At 49.4% G+C, this 18,853-nt stretch overlaps 1 protein-coding gene across 2 annotated transcripts; it reads left to right on the top strand.

Moving 5' to 3' along the window:
• The first annotated feature begins 500 nt into the window (after positions 1–500).
• On the top strand, positions 501–18,106 carry TOP1MT (DNA topoisomerase I mitochondrial). 2 transcript variants are annotated; one of them, XM_073680076.1, is made up of 22 exons: positions 501–605; positions 1,645–1,695; positions 2,255–2,337; positions 2,498–2,603; positions 3,295–3,347; positions 4,287–4,364; positions 4,470–4,562; positions 5,700–5,742; positions 6,207–7,159; positions 8,884–8,999; positions 10,046–10,167; positions 11,407–11,529; positions 12,316–12,503; positions 12,666–12,810; positions 14,164–14,307; positions 14,427–14,612; positions 15,608–15,676; positions 16,044–16,158; positions 16,378–16,505; positions 16,618–16,712; positions 16,943–17,092; positions 17,626–18,106. In XM_073680076.1, exons 2-22 carry the CDS (start codon positions 1,648–1,650, stop codon positions 17,726–17,728), a joined length of 3,141 nt encoding a protein of 1,046 aa, XP_073536177.1. In that variant the 5' UTR covers positions 501–605; positions 1,645–1,647; the 3' UTR covers positions 17,729–18,106. The 2 variants fall into 2 exon arrangements, with proteins under 2 accessions (XP_073536177.1, XP_073536176.1); XM_073680075.1 differs by lacking the exons at positions 501–605; positions 1,645–1,695; positions 2,255–2,337; ... (4 more) ...; positions 5,700–5,742; positions 6,207–7,159 and adding an exon at positions 8,404–8,578.
• Positions 18,107–18,853: the final 747 nt, after the last annotated feature.

Genomic DNA, 18,853 nt, shown 5'->3' with positions numbered 1-18,853 from the left:
TCACCTGATCAACGAGGAAGCCTGTGATTGGCTGCAGAGGTCAGGTGACTGGAACAGCACGTCACGTCATATACCTTGGATGAGGTCATGTTTCAGTCACCTGACCGCTGCAGCCAATCACTGGCCTCATCGTTTAGCTGCTCTAAGAACGGGACGTCATCGCCCCCGGTCCCAGACACCACACGATCCCTCAATCCAGCGCCAGGGGGCGCTCACATCTGCAGTCAGCGCTGGGGCCTGTCCTCATGGAGGTGTCTCTCTGAGGTCACTGCTGCACCTGACAGGACACCACAAGGCCCAGCAGCTATTTGTAACCTTCAGCTGCATGCTGGGACGGGCATTACTGCACCCAGCAACACACACTTGAAGCCCCGCCTCCTCCGCACGCTCCGGAGTCCTTACTCTGGTTAGAGACCTTCGCAACGTAATGACGTAATTCAGTTTCCGGCCCGTTGTCAGGTAACCACGCAGGACCGGAAGTAGGGCGAGAGCGTGTGACGTCACGTCCCGCAGAGGCGGAGCTTCCGAGAGCGGGAGAAGAGGAGAGCGGCGGTGGCGTGTGATCGAGTCCCGGACCGAGACCTCCGCCCCCCGGGGATGGACAGGTGAGAGGGCAGCGGCGGGAAGGGCGAGTGCTGGGCAGCCCTGTGTGTACCTGGGGCAGAGACTGCGGCTGTTACTCCCTGTTATCAGCCATTACTGGGGGAGGAAACTGTAGGACAGGAGACTACAATCTATTACTCCCTGTTATCAGCCATTACTGGGGGAGGTGACTGTAGGACAGGAGACTACAATCTATTACTCCCTGTTATCAGCCATTACTGGAGGAGGGGACTGTAGGACAGGAGACTACAATCTATTACTCCCTGTTATCAGCCATTACTGGGGGAGGAGACTGTAGACAGGAGACTACAATCTATTACTCCCTGTTATCAGCCATTACTGGGGGAGGTGACTGTAGGACAGGAGACTACAATCTATTACTCCCTGTTATCAGCCATTACTGGGGGAGGTGACTAGGACAGGAGACTACAATCTATTGCTCCCTGTTATCAGCCATTACTGGAGGAGGGGACTGTAGGACAGGAGACTACAATCTATTACTCCCTGTTATCAGCCATTACTGGGGGAGGTGACTAGGACAGGAGACTACAATCTATTGCTCCCTGTTATCAGCCATTACTGGAGGAGGGGACTGTAGGACAGGAGACTACAATCTATTACTCCCTGGTCCTCCGTAATTATAGATGTAAGTGGGTGATGTATTATGGGTGAGGTTATGTCCCTGTGTCTGGTGTTGAATGCTCAGGGGGGTGGTGCTTTTTCTGGCTTATAATATGCTGTGGACATGCGGGGTACCTATCTGAGCTGTGGGGGGCGCCGTTGCTCTCTGGTTGTGTCTAGTTGGTCACAGTGATCCGTCCTCCACGCTCAGCAGTGATTTCCTGCAGTTCACAGATGATATCTGGATTTCTGCGGCTGGTTGTGTGCAACCGTCACTAACACTGACTGTGAGGTGAGATGCTCTGTGGCCCCCTGGGCTCCCCCTCCCACCTAAGTTATCTATCAGCCTTAAAGGTCTATTCACCAGGTAAATTATTCAATTGTGACCGTGGATAAGATGTTTTTTTTTCTTTCTTACAGATAATGGTGGTCGAGGAAGTTCTGTGCCAGACGCCGGAGGATCTAAAACTGGTATAGTGCCCGTTGTGTTGGCTGCTCATTGACAGTGGTCTCCGTGTCCATCCCATTCACATCAGTGTGAACTGGGCCAAGATCGCTGCAGAACTCTCTGAGCTGTAAGTTCGGTTCAGTAGAGTCACATGGGATGTGGGGTCCGATCTTTACCGAGCACTTCCCAAGCAACTGTCTCCTGGGTTTGTCTCTCCGCCCAGCATCGCCTCTTTAGCTTGATTGACAGCCTGTGTGAAGACATCACAATCAGAGAAGCGAGCTGTCAATCAAGATAGAGGCCACGCTGGGCGGAGAGACAATCCCGGCAGACAGTTGCTTGGGAAGTGCTCTGTCCCATCCAGAGCACTTAGCATATTTTTATATGCAATAAAATATTTTACTTTCTCAGGAACAGATGCAATACTTCTTTCTCCCTGCAGGGGTATGAAGCATCTGTTGTCAGGTTATTACTGATCTCTGTGGGTCCTTTCTGTAATCACACTATTGTCATTGGTTCTTCCTTGTGTAAAGGATAGTCCAGAGTGGAGCGCCCCTTTCAGTCACTGTTTATGTATTACAGAGTCAGAAAAACCCCAGCAAAGCTGTCAAGTTGGATCGGACGAGATGCCTGGAGGCCGGCGGCAGATCCCCTACTGCTGACAGGTCATTTCCAGCTCCAGCCACTTGTGAAATGTGGTTAATCTCTTTACATTGCTGCTTTTCCTGCACTTTTTAGTCTTAGCCTTTTATACCTATTGTCAGCAATACCAAACTTAAGCCAGCAGGCGGCGCTCCCAGCTTATGTTGTTTCTGTCAAGTTTAGGAAGCGAAAGCTTAAAGGAGACCAAAAAAGAGAACACAATAAAGAAGAGCCCAGCAAAAAGAACAAATCCTCTACTCGTCACCAGTCACACAATGATCGTATGGAAGTAAGCGCTAAGATATTCTGTGTAATGTTACAGGAAGAGGGACCTTCAAACTGCACGGCCGTGTTCACACCAGACGCGTTAGCAGCTCAAATACGCTAATAAATATGGCTGGGTAGACCCGCGGCCACGTGCTGCCTGTGGAAGGGTGAAATCCTGAAGTAGGCAAACAAGGAGCTCTAAAAGGCCGTGTGGTCTCAGCAACCGGGAAATGGTGGGTTTTTTCTGTCCTGCATGAGATAACTTCGACCTCCAGAGGCAAAAACAAAATATCCAGATTATTCTGCAGCACTGTACAGACCTCAGCGTCCTTCACTGTCTCATGTCCTAAGTTTACTATCAGGACATCTGTTCATGGTGGGAGGACACAGTCTGTGCTGAGGGGCTCGAGGGGAGCTCAGGATCCCAGTTCTGTGAGGACATGATGGTGATCACCATCCTGCTCCAATACAGAGATGGCAAAATGGAGACCCTGCTAGTGTGCTGCCACCACTTCGTTCTTGGCGGAGGGGGAAGAGGCCCTGTTCTAGAGAGAACATGCACACATACTGGTGCAGGCACTGTACTGGAGGAAAGCTTGTGAAAACCAGTGACATACAATTTTAATAGATTATTAGTGTCTGCCCGCGGGGGGGCCCTGGGGCGGCCTCTGCCGGGTTTTTTTACTTTTATTTCTTTACTCTTCTATCTGTAGGTTGGACAAGCTGCGTTCTCTGAGAAGCTGATCCAGGAGAATATCGTGTCTTGGTAAGGCCTCGCTGCTTGCAAGCATTTATAGCGGTTCTCTAGAATGTGCAGTAAGTCTCTGATTTTTGAGACCACCATCTCTGAGGGAACAAGTGAATAACCCTTTGATAACGACCCTTTGTGCTGAGAACTGCTACACTGCCGTATTAAGTATTGTGGTTGTTCATCAGTTCTCACAACAGATCATAGGTGGCGTAAGGCAGAATGACAGCTGAAGATGCCGCTGAGGGGTCTGTGGTTGGACCCCAATGTTCACGGTTGGACTGTCCCCCTTTTAAATGTCAAAGCTATTAATGCCCTTTCATTGTTAATGCGCCTTAAGTATGACTTCTCGCCCCTTTGCATTTAGTTGTGAGTTAGGGTTTGTTCCTTAATTACTATTTTATAAAAGCTATTTGTCTGGGCAAAAAATTTTCCTCATGCGTATAGATATGTAACACATAATTCAGTCATAGTTGCCTACCGACACCCACCTGGGTCCAGCGCAGGCCACTCTGCAACCTGCACAGAGACAAGCTGCAGATCATTGTGGCCTGTGATTGGCTGTAGTGCTCAGGTGACTGCAAAGACCGCCAATGAAGTTCCAAGTCACCTGACCTCTGTAGCCAATCATAGGCCATAGCAATCCGGTGGTTGGAGGAACGGTGACATCAGCGCTCCTGACCTCTGTGCAGGTGACCGAGCGGATCTCTGCTCAGGATCCTGGGGGATGCTGGTAGGGGAGGATGAGTCTCACATCCAGTTCTCTGGGCAAAGATGTTTTTGACTGGACAACCCCTTTAATGCATTTTACAGCTGTTTGATGGCGTGTACACGCCTGAGTGCTGATCCTGCAGCAGCAGCTGGTAGGACATTTCTTCTGTCCGATACTTATAAATTCAGAAGATGGAGGCTGCAGACTCTGAGTTTTCAATCATGTTTTACATTTATTCCTTTTAGCGCCTCTGAACAATATTTGGATCCTGCTCCAAACTCTGAATGTGCAATGAAGACCCTGCACCTCACTGAGGAAGACACGTATGTATTCCAGGGTCACTATAGATTTCAGTGCTGCTTCCCAAGCTGCAGGTTTGGCTGCCATGTTTAATATTGCAGGGATAATCCTCTTTCCCTCTGTCCTAGGCGGCCAGTGACGACATCCGGCTTAGATGAAAACCACAATGTACTGCAAGAGGAATCTGAGCTGAAAATGACCCATTGTAACGGCAGAAATCGGTACCTGGCTGAGTGTTGGGTTATAATAGTATCTTCCCATGAGCAGGATTCTTGCTGAGTGATTAATCATTTTGCACATTATTTGCTGGTGGAGCTTTATGTAGATCTGGTGTCGTATCGGTCAGACCTTCCCCACTGATGGAGTAAGGGCTAATGCACACGAGTGCACTGTGGCCGAATACCTCGTCTGTGTTACAGCTGCAACCGCAAGGCCAACCTCAAGTCTTGTGCCCCGAAGTAACAGCATCATTGCATCGCCATATCATCTATCACATCGCCATGTATTTGTCTTTTGTTCTTGGGATAGATGATGCTGTTGGTTTCACTTTTATAGAAATGTGACCCAATGTACCTAAATGGCAGCATGCTTGGCCTCTAGGTGTACTGGTGATCACACGCATCTAACATAATGCACACCCTGCAAGGTGTTTAGCCGGCCATACACATTAGATGGCTGTTGGCCAAATGATGCTTCATCTGTTCGCTCTGCCGGCCGCCATCTCACTCGCTCCCCCATACACAGGAGCGCTCGCTTTGCCGACAGCCATCTCAGCTTGCACTCCCATACGCAGGAGCTCTCGCTCTGCCGACAGCTATCTCAGCTTGCACTCCCATACTCAGGAACGCTCGCTCTGCCGACAGCCATCTCAGCCGCTCCCCCATACACAGGAGTGCTCGCTCTGCCGACAGCTATCTCAGCTTGCACTCCCATACTCAGGAACGCTCGCTCTGCCGACAGCCATCTCAGCCGCTCCCCCATACACAGGAGCGCTCGCTCTGCCGACAGCTATGTGCTCTCTGCTGAGCGAACGTAAGTCTCTGCTAGTTCGGCTACATCAGAGCATCGGGTAGACTGAGAGCAGGATTCGCGGTGTACAGGTTTACTGCCGATGTAAACTAGGCTGTCCTCATTCACTGACAGCAAGCAGAGATTTTGTGCGCAGTAAAGAATTGAAGCACAAATTCTTATTAAGTTTTGACATTTTTACTCATACACTGATTAAGGTTTAATTACATAAAGCTGGGGGGCCTCCTTTACCTGAGGCCTCCATTGCCTGAGGTCGACCTCGCAATGTTTGACCCCCTGTTTTCAGTATTTGTATAGATCGGTTATTCGCTGTTGTGTTTAATTTCCAGGAAAAGTCAAATTGCGGAGAATGAGCCGGTCAAGGAGCAAGCGGTACGTGGGACCTTTTATTTGCATTGCTGGGTTTCCCTGCACACATGTACCATGTAGATTGCGGCAGACAGCATGGCGGACAGGTTGCTGCGGCCACTACATGCAAGTGGCAAAATAAATCCAGCGGGTTTGAATGTTTTACGATTTCCTATCCGCGACTCCTCTCACCCACATTAGGCTCCGACATCGCAGCGCCGCTTAGATCGCACAACTCCTATTTTGGCCAAATTCATGTGAACACCTCGTGGTACAACTTTGTCACGTGGCAGACACACTCCCAAAACTAATGGGACGGCATCGGACCCTCTGATGACCCCTGCACGTTCCTAGCAGAGAGTGATGGAGACATGCCTCTCTCTGAGACTGCCAGTATTAGGTTTATAGGGTTCATGGTCCAGTACTTTCTGTCAAGCCAGAGCCAAAATGGTTTTCTGTGGTTTAACCCCAGTGCTTTTCCTATCCAGTTGGGGTCTACTAGGATTTCTGAACTCCCAAGTGATGCCCAAGAACCCCACCGCTTACCTGATGATCTGCCCATCGAGAGCGCTAATGGAGAAAAAGACCACGAGGATCTACCAAAGGATCACAGAGATCAGACCAGGGAGCCACGCAGCTCTGTGATATCTGAAAACGACAGTGGCACCAAAGCCCTCAAGGAAAAGGAGAACTGCGCTGAGAAAATGGGGCACTTGTCTAAGAAAAGGGATCAGAGCGGAGGAGCAGACAAAAAACTCAAGGAGCATAATGAAGAAGTGAAGAAAAAGGATCATCACGAGAGCAAAGAGAAGGCAGATCGCGAGAAGAGCAAAACACGGGAGAAAGTGAAGAGCAAGGTAAAGGAGACTGAAGTTGAGGACCGGGACCAGAATACGGGAAGGAGCGCCATCCCCAAGAAGACCAAGCAACCAAATGATAAGCACAAGGACCCCTCCAAGTCCAAGGAGGGCCGCTCAAGGAAACACGAGCATCGGGTAAAGGAGGAGACCCCAGATACTGAGGTGCTTCCAAAAGAGAACGGCAGTGTCCTGAAGATGACCCTGGTGGACCTGGATCTATTCCAGGAGACCCTGACCGACGACAAGAAGCACAAGTCCAAGAGCAGATCCCGGGACAAGAGGGGATCAGACGACAAGCAGAAAAAGGCCGATGATAAAGACTCCAAGAGACACAGAGAACGTGAAAGGGAGGAAACTAAAGGAATAAAGAGGGAAGTGGAAGAACCGCAGAAAGATGAGGAATCCAAGACCGGCCACAAGAAGCCAAAGCTGGATCCTGAGAAGGATCAGAAGACACAAAAGGAGGATAAAGGAAAACCGAGGAGCAAAAAGAGGAAGAATGAGGGCGAGGAGGGCGAGACCAAAGCCAAGAAGACAAAGGAGGAAAAGCAGAAGGAAGAAGAGGAGTCCAAGTGGAAATGGTGAGTGAGCAGAGAGGTCAGTGCATTCTGGGAGTTGTAGTTTCACATCCGCAGGTTATTGTGGCTGCAGGAGTCCATGTGGGTGATCTCAGACTATTGGTGGTCACATCCCGTCAGCAGCGTTGTGATCACTGGATTATCTCGTAGGAGAAGTTCTTTCTGGGCAGATTTTTCCTGTGTCCTTAGTGTTAATCTAAACCTCACTTCAGCGATAGGTTTAATAACGTTATACCTGCTGGTCGCGTGCCATACATGTGCACCGGTCTCACGCATTAGTATAGGACATGCGCCCTGTAACCTGCCAGCATCCTTAGTGCCGCTGCCCTCCTGATGCTCGTACAGAGCAGTGTCCGGCCTGTAACTCTAGTCTGGATGAGGTTGATATCTGCAGATATTGTGAGCTGGATCCTTAGCTTCCAGAAGAGTCCCCCGCGGCATGTCTACCTCCGTGTACTCACCTTGTAAGATAATCCTCATCCTGTCCTGGCTGCCGTCCAGCGACTGAGGGAGAGGCCTCCTAATGAAGGATCCCGCCCCGTTCTTGGTGCTGTCAGGATGGTGTGAATGCAGCCGGACAGAAGCTGCACGAGGATATGTAACGCCGCTATCGGGCTGAGATCTGTGACTACCTACAAACCTCTGTCGGTGCCACGACTATATCATTGTGCGAGCACCTCCAGGCCGGGGGGGGGTCATTCTGGAAGCTGCCGCAGCGCCGCGCCGTGCCGTATATGTAGATCACATGTTGGGTGCGGAGCGGGCTCAGGCCGTATCATACAGCTGGTGCCTGCCACTAATCGCAGCAGCCGAAATGTGCTCCAATCACTGCTGTTTAATTGCCAATCTATGACATTGGCATTTAAGTGGTGCATTAACATAGCAGAATTGTTATGGTGCTCATCGCCCTCCCCGCACTGGCCTTGCCAGGTCCCATTACTGCCATCACAGTGCTCCTATCAAGTGTCAGAAAATGGTGACACACAAATCAAAATCTTAGCCACTAAATTGTCCTGACCTGAAGAATCGTGTCCCCAGGTCATATTTACTGCACAATAAACTATATAATCAGAGACCCCCTCAGCTATTAAACCCCCGCTCTCATTGTTCTTGAAGGGATTAGTTAATGTTCCTCCCCCCACCGTACTTCTTCGCTCCTGACCATGTACTCTCCCTGCTGTGTCATCATGTGCTGCCTCACACTGACCTCTAACTACATTTCCCATCATGCCTTGTGCAGAGCTGTGAGCTGATTGGTGGCTTTCCAGGAACCCTCCTTCCCCAGAGAGGTCACTGCTTTATGTTGCAGACATGGGACATGCTCAGCAATGGCTGCCGGCTGCGGGGAGTCTTCGGGACCTGCCGCACGCTGCGGCCCGGATGGCGGTTCCTGACTGCGCTGCCGGCGGTCAGCAGACACTGGTGAGGATCTGCTCCTCGTCCGTCTCGTCTGCTCGGAGCCCCACATTCTGCAACTTTCCAATACTTCTCATTTCTCAAGATCTCTGATTGCTGACAGGGAGCAGAAACCTTTTTTTCATCCAGCAACCAAACATCCGTCCTGCCTTTACTCCCAGTTGATGGACCTGGTACAGTGGCAGGAGCAGGAGTTTCTCTCTTGTTTTGTCCTGTAGGGTTCACTGATGCATTGTAACGACCCAGCATCTGCGAGCAGCGTGCAGCACAATGTTGGTTTTTCTTTCTGACATGTAAATCTTGTGTCCTAGGTGGGAGGAGAAGAATTATGAGGATGGTGTGAAATGGAAGTTCCTGGAGCATCGGGGGCCGTACTTTGCTCCGGCGTACGAGCCCCTCCCAGACGACGTGCGCTTCCAGTACGATGGTAAGTGGAGCCCCCGTATTGTCAGTAAGTGGGGGGAGTGGTGCCGTCTTCCCTGAGACTGCTGTCTACACATAAGGGGTCGTCTCCTTCATAAAACGTTCTTTCATACACTTTAATAGCTATAAGAAATAATATGTATTACTTACCCTCCCTGATTGCAGCGTCTGCTCTGTCGCTCTTTTGTTTGTCTGTAGTTCTGGCGTCACGTCAACAGCACTGCAGACAATCACTGAGCTTAGCAACATGTGAAATCTAGATCAGCACAGCAATTGGCTGCAGAGCCGTTGACGTGACATTGGAGACAAACAGACCAGGGCAGCGCTGGACCTGGGGAGGGTGAGTAAATAATTTTTTTTGTTTTTTTTACTTAAGCCATTGAAAAAAAAAGTTTTCTGAATGGCACAAACTCCTTTTAATGATTCTTTTTAGTTCTTATCTCATTACATTGGAGTCCTACGTTTTCTGTATACACCAGGAATGATCCTGGAGTATATATCCAATTTATCCACCCACTACAAGTATAGAAAAGCACGGGCCCCATTACACAAACTGTGGGGAAAGTGAGGTTAATAAACCACAAGGTATCTACGTAGCCGTGTGCAATCAGATAAGTGACAAAATTATCAAAAAGTGAAAATCGAGTCAGGCCCAAAATGCAACCCCATACGAGTAAAGTGCATGAGTGATACCGCGAGACAGCGGGGACAGGGGTCCGACATGTCCACAAGCTTAGATGGCACGAGGTGTGCTGCTGTTTGTGAAGACCCTTTGTCTGCCTGATGTCCCCTAATCATTGCTGAGCTCGCAGGGTATCCATGACACATTCACTATGTCACTACGGACATAAACTTACTACACGGCTATTTCTTTGTGTCCCACAGGAGCCACTGATAGTGCACAGGTACAACTGCTGGATGATCGGCTGCAGCGCCCGTCTACCTGATTGATGCTGCCCATTATTATCCAGTAGTTATTAGTCTGTGTGCACTGATCTTACGTCTGATAATACATTATCTATAACCCGTTTTACTGTTCTCCGGATTCAGGAGAGCCGATGAAGCTGAGCCCGGCAGCCGAGGAAGTGGCCACTTTCTATGGGAAGATGCTGGATCACGAATACACCACAAAGGAGATATTCCAGAAGAATTTCTTCACAGACTGGAAAACGGTAATTCTCCTGTGGCCGTATAATATCTGTATCCTGATATCTGTATGCCCCCGACCAGGATATGAGCGGTGGTTGTGCTGCCCGGCCCTCAGGTCAAACTGCTATTGGCACCAGGAGAAGGAACCATAAAATTGCTTGTGATATCTGTAATGCAAGGACTCCTCCATCCTCCGTTACGGCCTCCGTGCGGGGCTCTGCGCGTTTCCTCCGTTACGGCCTCCGTGCGGGGCTCTGCGCGTTTCCTCCGTTACGGCCTCCGTGCGGGGCACTGCGCGTTTCCTCCGTTACGGCCTCCGTGCGGGGCTCTGCGCGTTTCCTCCGTTACGGCCTCCGTGCGGGGCTCTGCGCGTTTCCTCCGTTACGGCCTCCGTGCGGGGCTCTGCGCGTTTCCTCCGTTACGGCCTCCGTGCGGGGCTCTGCGCGTTTCCTCCGTTACGGCCTCCGTGCGGGGCTCTGCGCGTTTCCTCCGTTACGGCCTCCGTGCGGGGCTCTGCGCGTTTCCTCCGTTACGGCCTCCGTGCGGGGCTCTGCGCGTTTCCTCCGTTACGGCCTCCGTGCGGGGCTCTGCGCGTTTCCTCCGTTACGGCCTCCGTGCGGGGCTCTGCGCGTTTCCTCCGTTACGGCCTCCGTGCGGGGCTCTGCGCGTTTCCTCCGTTACGGCCTCCGTGCGGGGCTCTGCGCGTTTCCTCCGTTACGGCCTCCGTGCGGGGCTCTGCGCGTTTCCTCCGTTACGGCCTCCGTGCGGGGCTCTGCGCGTTTCCTCCGTTACGGCCTCCGTGCGGGGCTCTGCGCGTTTCCTCCGTTACGGCCTCCGTGCGGGGCTCTGCGCGTTTCCTCCGTTACGGCCTCCGTGCGGGGCTCTGCGCGTTTCCTCACTTCTGGCTGAATACCCAAGGTGCAGCCTAAAGTTTATGTATATGTTGGTGCCCTGGTCCAGCGGCCACATCTGTAGTCTGTGGCCACCATACTGGCCCCTGCGGACAACCTCCTGTCTGCTGGTGTCCAGGGCGCCTCTTCTGATTAGTTGGTCCTGTGACATCGTTGTTCCACAGATTTGACGTTCGCTGGTCCGAAGAGCCAGGGACGACGGCAGGTGCCGGGATGTTCGCAGGCTCTGCTCCGGTGCCCGTGGACTACCGATGTGTCTGCAGGACCAGCGTATGGCGCAGCTTTGTGCTCAGCTGTAATTTATACAACTTTGCAGCTTATTTCATAAAGTCTTTATTTTTCCGGTTTTAGCAAATGAGCAAAGAAGAGAAGAAGACCATAAAACATCTGTACAAGTGCGACTTCTCCGAGATTCACAAGTATTTCTACGATAAGAACGAGGCTCGGAAAGCTTTACCCAAAGAGGAGAAGCAGGTTAGGCCCACGGCTCTGTCATGTCTGCACCTATGGTGCCCACGTCTCAGGTCACTGTCACTACACAAGGAGCGTTTACACCTGTCGCAAATCCTAAGTCCTGGGACCAGCACTCGCCTGTTATAGAAGCACAGAGCCAGAATTGACATCTCTTTACTTTTACACTTCTGAAAAAAAGGGATTGAAGCTTATATCTTTTGTACTTTTATTTTTTTTTTATTTTTTTTTTTTTTTTTACAATTTGCTCGGTATGCTGGCTATCAGCATGCTGTATTACAGTATATAATATAAGTAACGATCACCCAGGAATATAGAGGTGGTGGGAGCCTGCTATAGGCCTCTGGCTGCTTTGGCGACCCCTTGACCGCCCCCAGTTATGTTGTGGAGGGGTTTAAGGACAGCGGAATAGTCACGTCTCTCACGATCTCTCCACCTAAATCCTCCTGTCAGATTGACAGCAGTGATGGGAGGTAGCGCTGATTGCTGCTGCCTGTATAACATGGGTCCTGAGTCTGCTCTATTCACCCCCACCGTGACTGATGTATACATCATTAGGCAGAAAACAGCGATCCGCAAGGAACTAGAAGCCACGAGATTCCTAAATCCCACACCAGACTAGTGGCCATTTGTATATCGGCCAGCAGCGGTAATTCCATCTTGGATTATTGCCTGTCTGGTGCTTTTGTAGCCGGACACAAGATATACCGGCCGGATTTGCGTTGTCTGAGTCGTCCAAGGTCTGAATTATAAAGTTCTTATATTTATTTTGCTATTCTATTTTTCAAGAAATTGAAAGAAGAGACGAGTAAGATACAGGAGGAGTATGGGTACTGCACCCTGGACGGGCATCGCGAGAAGATTGGAAACTTCAAGATTGAGCCCCCTGGACTGTTCCGAGGCCGCGGAGATCACCCCAAAATGGGAATGTTAAAGCTGCGGATAAAACCGGAGGACGTCATCATAAACTGCAGCAAGTGAGCGATGATTGCTCTGTTCTCGTGTCAGCTATTGCACAACTACAGCTCCCAGCCTTTTCCTGAGGCTGTCAAGGCATGCTGGAAGCTGTAGTTTTACAATAGTTGTAAGCAGTGTACTATACAGCTTAATAATGAATGCGTCTCCTCTCATCATCGCAGAGACGCCAAGGTCCCAGAGCCTCCGCCCGGTCACAGGTGGAAGGAAGTGCGCTTCGACAACGCAGTCACCTGGCTGGCCTCCTGGACGGAGAACATTCAGGGATCTATCAAGTACATTATGCTGAATCCAAGCTCCAAACTGAAGGTAAGAAACGCAGACTGTGGGTCTGTGCTGTAAGTGTTCCCTAATAATCAGTGAGACCCTCATTCCCACCAACCTGCTGAATACGACGGCTCCAGAGCAGTGAACCTAAATATTCTGGGTAGTGAGGGCACAGGAGATGAGCAGGTGCCGTCAGGCGCAGGTGCCGTCAGGCGCAGGTGCCGTCAGCAATATACTGCCAACATCCGGCTGCAATTGGCCAGCGGTGGAGGGTCTTAGCATTTAAGAGGTCAGCCAGCCAGGATTTGAGTTAACAGAGAAAGAAGTAAATCATAAAGACCCACATTTGTTATGACTGAAACCATACAGACCGGCTCTGTGCGCTGTGTGCTGAATGAGCATTTTCACCCTTTTCCCTCACAGCCAACTTTTACATTTAATTTTCCCTCCCCTTCTCCCAGGAGTCATAACGTTTTTATTTCTCCATCGTCCTCCTCCGTACGAGGATTTGTCTTTTACAGAACGAGTTGTAGTTTGGAAGGACACCATTACCATATAATGTACTGGAAAACGTAAAAAATTCAAAGAAATGGTGGAGAAAAAAAAACCCACAGTTCCACCATAGTTTTAAGTTTTTTGTTTTTACAACATTCATTTTGCAGTAAAAATAACCTGGTGACGGGATTCTCCAGGACAGAGCGTAAACCGCGATACCAAACCTGTAAGGTTTTTCTGAAAAAAAATTGTCTCCATATTCCATGGATGGAGCGGTGCGAGGGCTTGTCTGCTGCGTGCCGAGCAATATATTTTATTGGGCCATTTCTGGGCCATGTGCAATGTTATGATTGCTTTTATTTTTGGATTTTTTTTCAGGAGGAGGTATAATGATCCCAAAAAAAAAAATGTCAATTATGGCTCTTTTTTTTTTTATTTCTTTTACTATTTTTTTTTTTTCTTCACTTGATGGAGGAAAAGATTAAAGTGGCAAATGTGTGGTCTGGGCTTCGGCTTCTGGTTGATGTACCTGATAACCTCGCTCTGACCTAGAGAAATCCACCAGGTGAGTCCTGGGCAGTAACAGGTGTGGGCATCTCCTAGTCTCTCATGCCCATGTATGATACTGCAGACAGTTGTGGGTGAGGGGAAGAAATATATATATATATATATATATATATATTAATATAATATAATTTTTTTTTTTCTTTTTTACTTACTTTTAAGTCAGTTATATACACCCTAAAATTTTCAGTCGAGATATACAATTTATTCAACAAAAAGCCAGACCTTCTACAGCTGTGTCAGCGGAAAAGGTTGCCGCTTTCTAAATGCAGTGATGCAAAACATAGGCGGTCATAGTGTCGGTGCACGTGTATGTATTTCATGTATCCGGTCCAGGGGGAGAAGGACTGGCAGAAATATGAGACTGCGCGCCGTCTGAAGGGCGTGGTCGCTCAGATCCGATCCCAGTATCGCATGGACTGGAAATCCCGAGAGATGAAGAAGCGGCAGAGAGCGGTGGCGCTGTATTTCATTGATAAGGTACACACCAGATGTCACGTTTTTTTTTGTCCCTTTGCAATCTTGTTAATTGCAGTAAATCTGTGATGTGAGTTATTAAATGTATGATGATGGAGCGTGACTGTAATCTCCCTCCACAGCTGGCCCTCAGAGCGGGCAACGAGAAGGAGGAGGGCGAGACTGCGGACACGGTGGGCTGCTGCTCCCTGAGGGTGGAGCACATTCAGCTGTATCCCGAGATGGCTGGGCAGCAGTACGTGGTGGAGTTTGACTTCTTGGGAAAAGATTCCATCAGATATTACAACAAGGTCCCCGTGGAAAAGGAGGTAACGGCCGTTGCTGCTCATGAGGACTTAGATGTGTACGGCCCAGGCCTGATCTGACTGAAAGTTATAAACCTTTTTATAACTTTCTCATTTTACTTTGTATGCCAAGATCTCCGCTTGCTGAGAGAACCTTCTTCACGTCGCTCCTTGTGCTGGGTCATTACTTCACAGCGGAGGGTTTATGGCCGACAATTCTCTGTATACATGAGCCGCATAAATTTCCTCTTAGCAGCACGGTAGTACAGTGCTAACCACTGAGCCACCGTGCTGCTATGTATTGGGCAGTACCGTGGCTCAGTGGTTAGAATTGTATTGTGGCTCAGTGGTTACTACTGCAGCCTTGCAGCGCTGGGGTCCTGGGTTCAAATCCAACCAAGGACAACATCTGCAAGGAGTTTTTATGTTCTCCCTGTGTTTCGTGCGTTTCCTCCTTGTTCTCCGGTTTCTTCCCACACTCCAAAGACTGATAGGGAATCTAGATTGTGAGCCCCAATGGGGACAGTGCCGATAATGTCTATAAATTGTCTGAATTGTAAAGCGCTGCGGAATATGTTGGCGCTATATATATATATATATATATATATATATATATATATATATATATATATATATATATATATATATATATATATATATATATATATATATATATATATATATATATATATATATATATATAAAAAACTATCAAAGAGATAAAAACATTGGGTCAACCTTTAATCAGTGCAGCTCACAAAGGATTGTCTAGACTGATACGTTGTCACAGACTCTCAGCTGTAATAAAGGTAATAGGTCTCAACATCCAGCGACTAAAAACCATGGAAGCTTTGTTCCAATTCACTGACAGCTACAAGCGGTGACCGAAATAATTAGGCTTTAATTAAGTACGTCCAGATTAACCCTTCGCTTATTGTTGGCCGCACTTTCCCCCCCTCTGGTGTCATGTTGGCTCGGTGCAGACGTGCGACAGCAGTCTGACGTAAATCTCATTTCAGGTGTTCAAGAACCTGAAGCTTTTCATGGAGAATAAGAACCCGGATGACGACCTGTTTGACAGACTGAACGTGAGTATGTGTCGTGTTCACACAGGGAGGCGAGGTCTGCAGCAGTGTCTGTGTGTAGCCGACAACTGGACTTAGCCGAGTCGTGACTATGTTGTCAGCTGGAAGAGGGTCAGTAGCTGCTGCCAGTCTTGTCTGCTCCCCCCTCCTGGGTCTTCTCCCTTTTCCCCTCTTTCTAGATTTCTGTGCACCCCATCCATGTTCTTTCAGGCTCCTGCTTCTCCACTTGCCTTCTTTTCTGCCCCGCCGGCCGCTTGTACGCCCACGCGCCGCCGGCCGCTTGTACGCCCACGCCCCGCCGGCCGGCCTCTTACACCCCCAGCCAGAAGACATCCTTTATCCATTAATATAAGCATGTCTTTCCCCCCAGACCTCCATTCTTAACAAACACCTCCAAGACCTTATGGATGGACTGACAGCAAAAGTGTTCAGGACGTACAACGCCTCCATTACCCTCCAGGACCAGCTGAAGGCGCTCACGAACGGTACGTGTCCGCAGCCCACGGGAGCAGCCAATGTCACACGAGACCCGGCATCACTGTCATGGCGCCGGTGCGGGAGGTAGTGTGAGATTTACACTGGGGAACACAATATGTAAGTGGCTGTAGTGGACGGACGTGTCTGGGGCCGGGCGACTTCTGCATGTAAATGTGATTGTGCTCCGACAGATGGGACTTGATCCATTGCCTTGTTTCACTCTCCAGAGGAAGACAACGTCGCAGCCAAGATCCTGTCCTACAACCGCGCAAATCGAGCTGTCGCACTTCTGTGTAACCATCAGAGGGCGCTACCGAAGACCTATGAAAAATCCATGCAAAATCTACAGGCCAAGGTACAAACAAATGTCTGATCCAGAGGGTCTGGCCTGCAGGGATCCTCTCCTGTCACCTGGGTCGGGGGGACCTGAGATCACACCCTGCCTTATCCTGCATTAATACTTGTAGATTGATGCAAAGGAGCTGCAAGTAAAAGAGGCCAAGAAGGAGCTGAAGAAAGCTAAAGCCGACCACAAGGCAAAGAACAACGACCGCACCAAGAAGTAAGGACTGAGCTCTATGGCGGGGGGCGCTGCTGTCTGCTCCTGAACGGACCTTGTATTCTCTAGTCATGTCCAAAGCTGATTAGTGCCTCTGTGCACTGACATGGTAGTAAAAACTGTGATTGCAGCTCTGGATGGGACTGGAGCATAAAACTGCAGAATTGTGACTGCTGCTCTGGATGTGACTAGAATCTTATATTTTGCTTTGAGATGGAATTTTTTTCCCCCAGGGAGATGGAGAAGAAGAAGAAGCAGTGCGAGAGGCTGGAGGAGCAGCTCATGAAACTCAAGCTTCAGGCGACCGACAAGGAGGAGAACAAACAAATTGCTCTGGGCACGTCCAAGCTAAACTATCTGGACCCGAGGATCACTGTGGCCTGGTAAGACCGACCCGATGGTGCCTAGCATCGTACACACTCGCACCCCTATACCTGACTCGCACAGCGCCGCTCTGATCAGTGTGGTTGTGTGTGGTATTACAGCTCGGCCCTTTTTATGTTAATACCTGACACTGCAGAATGGGGCTCATCTTTGCCATCCCTACAACTTAACAGTCATTGGCAGGCTTTTACGTGACACTGGGGGTTCCTCATCTCCAGAGTGCAGTACCTGGGAATGGCCTCTACAGTATTTGGTGCTGTGCTGCCCCTGCACCCTGCATTGTATGTCTGGAGTCCGCAGCACTGAGTATTAGTAGATTATGGGGGGTCTAGGTGTCTGATCTCCACCAATCCCATGGCAAGCAATTTGTATCAGTCCTGAACAACCCCTTGAAGTGCTTATTAACCCACGATTGACATGTTTGATCAGCAATGCATTGCTCTTTTGGTTATTCATGTATCTAGTGTACCTTGAACCATGATGGCTGCCGCGGGTCATTTTCACCATTTCTCGCCCTTTCCGCCCGATGCAGGTGTAAGAAGTACGGCGTGCCCATCGAGAAGATTTACAACAAGACACAGAGAGAGAAGTTCGCCTGGGCCATCGACATGACCAATGAGGACTTTGAGTTTTAGCGTCCTGCCTGCCAGGGGCGCTCTGCTGGATAAGCCATGTAACACCCACCCGTACTGGGGTATTATCAGCAGCCATCTTGGATATCACCCAGCTTTCCCAGGAGCAGATGGGACTGCTTTACATGCTGGTAGAAGAGGAAGACAGAGGGGCTTCTGATCATGGGGGATTGTTTGTAGATCTCCTGGATCTCTGGGTCATTTTGTTATTTTTCTTTTACCGCTCACGTTCTACGTTTTCTGCAGAAGTGAGAATCCATTGTTTGTTTTGCAGATAATAATCTGTTATGTTTTTGTGCAGACGGCCGTCGCTTTAATTTATTTCTGTCTTATTCTGTTCTCTCATGTGCAGGGGGCGAATAAAATGAATATATTTGTGTATTTCTTCATTTTTCATGTGTTTTTGGGGTCTTGTTTTGCAGCCGGGCAGTCAGGCAATGCCTCCGACTTCCTGCAGAATATTACTTTAATGTTCTTGCTGCTCGGGGTGTGACTCCATGCTATGGCGGTGTTACGTAATTCCGCACTTAGTGATACAATATTGCTGTGAATGTATCTCCGGTCACAGCAGGAGACATTGGGAAAGCTCCCGGGCGCTCTCGGCCTGCGGGGGCTGTAGTCGCACCCAGCGATGGCTCCTCCAGGTCACCGCCTCATTCCTCATTTCTTGTCCTTCTTGCTTTTTTCCTGTTTGTCCTCTTTTCCTCATTCCTCATTTCTTGTCCTTCTTGCTTTTTTCCTGTTTGTCCTCTTTTCCTCATTTCTTGTCCTTCTTGCTTTTTTCCTGTTTGTCCTCTTTTCCTCATTTCTTGTCCTTCTTGCTTTTTTCCTGTTTGTCCTCTTTTCCTCATTTCTTGTCGTGTTTGTCGTCGCCGCCGCGGGGGAATTCATTACTTCTACAGTTGTACTGGTTGCAAAATTGGTGTAAATAATATATGCAAAGACTTACAGGAATACACTTCAGTAAGGTGGGCTTCATACCTCTGTGTTTCAGCAGCAGAAGGGAAGGAAGGGAGACACAGATCCATTACTAGTGGGCAGGCGGAGCCCCACAGGATAGTTCACCTCAGATTAGAAAAAAGTGACGACCGGCCCCTCCAGCTTAGGCTCCTCCTACTCCCATGTCCT

Source organism: Phyllobates terribilis, unplaced genomic scaffold (genome assembly GCF_046119375.1).
Source record: "Phyllobates terribilis strain yellow unplaced genomic scaffold, ASM4611937v1 Scaffold_4__5_contigs__length_816908805, whole genome shotgun sequence".
NCBI classification, from domain to species: domain Eukaryota; kingdom Metazoa; phylum Chordata; class Amphibia; order Anura; family Dendrobatidae; genus Phyllobates; species Phyllobates terribilis.
The sequence above is the reverse complement of the archived record's forward strand: the minus strand, read 5'-3'. Positions and strand labels throughout refer to the sequence as shown.

Coding starts and splice junctions, on each gene's coding strand:
- TOP1MT (XM_073680076.1), top strand. CDS start 1,648: ATGGTGGTCGAGGAAGTTCTGTGCCAGACGCCGGAGGATCTAAAACTG. Junction 7,160..8,883: donor GAGGAGTCCAAGTGGAAATG/GTGAGTGAGCAG, acceptor CTTGTGTCCTAG/GTGGGAGGAGAAGAATTATG. Junction 11,530..12,315: donor TACCCAAAGAGGAGAAGCAG/GTTAGGCCCACG, acceptor CTATTTTTCAAG/AAATTGAAAGAAGAGACGAG.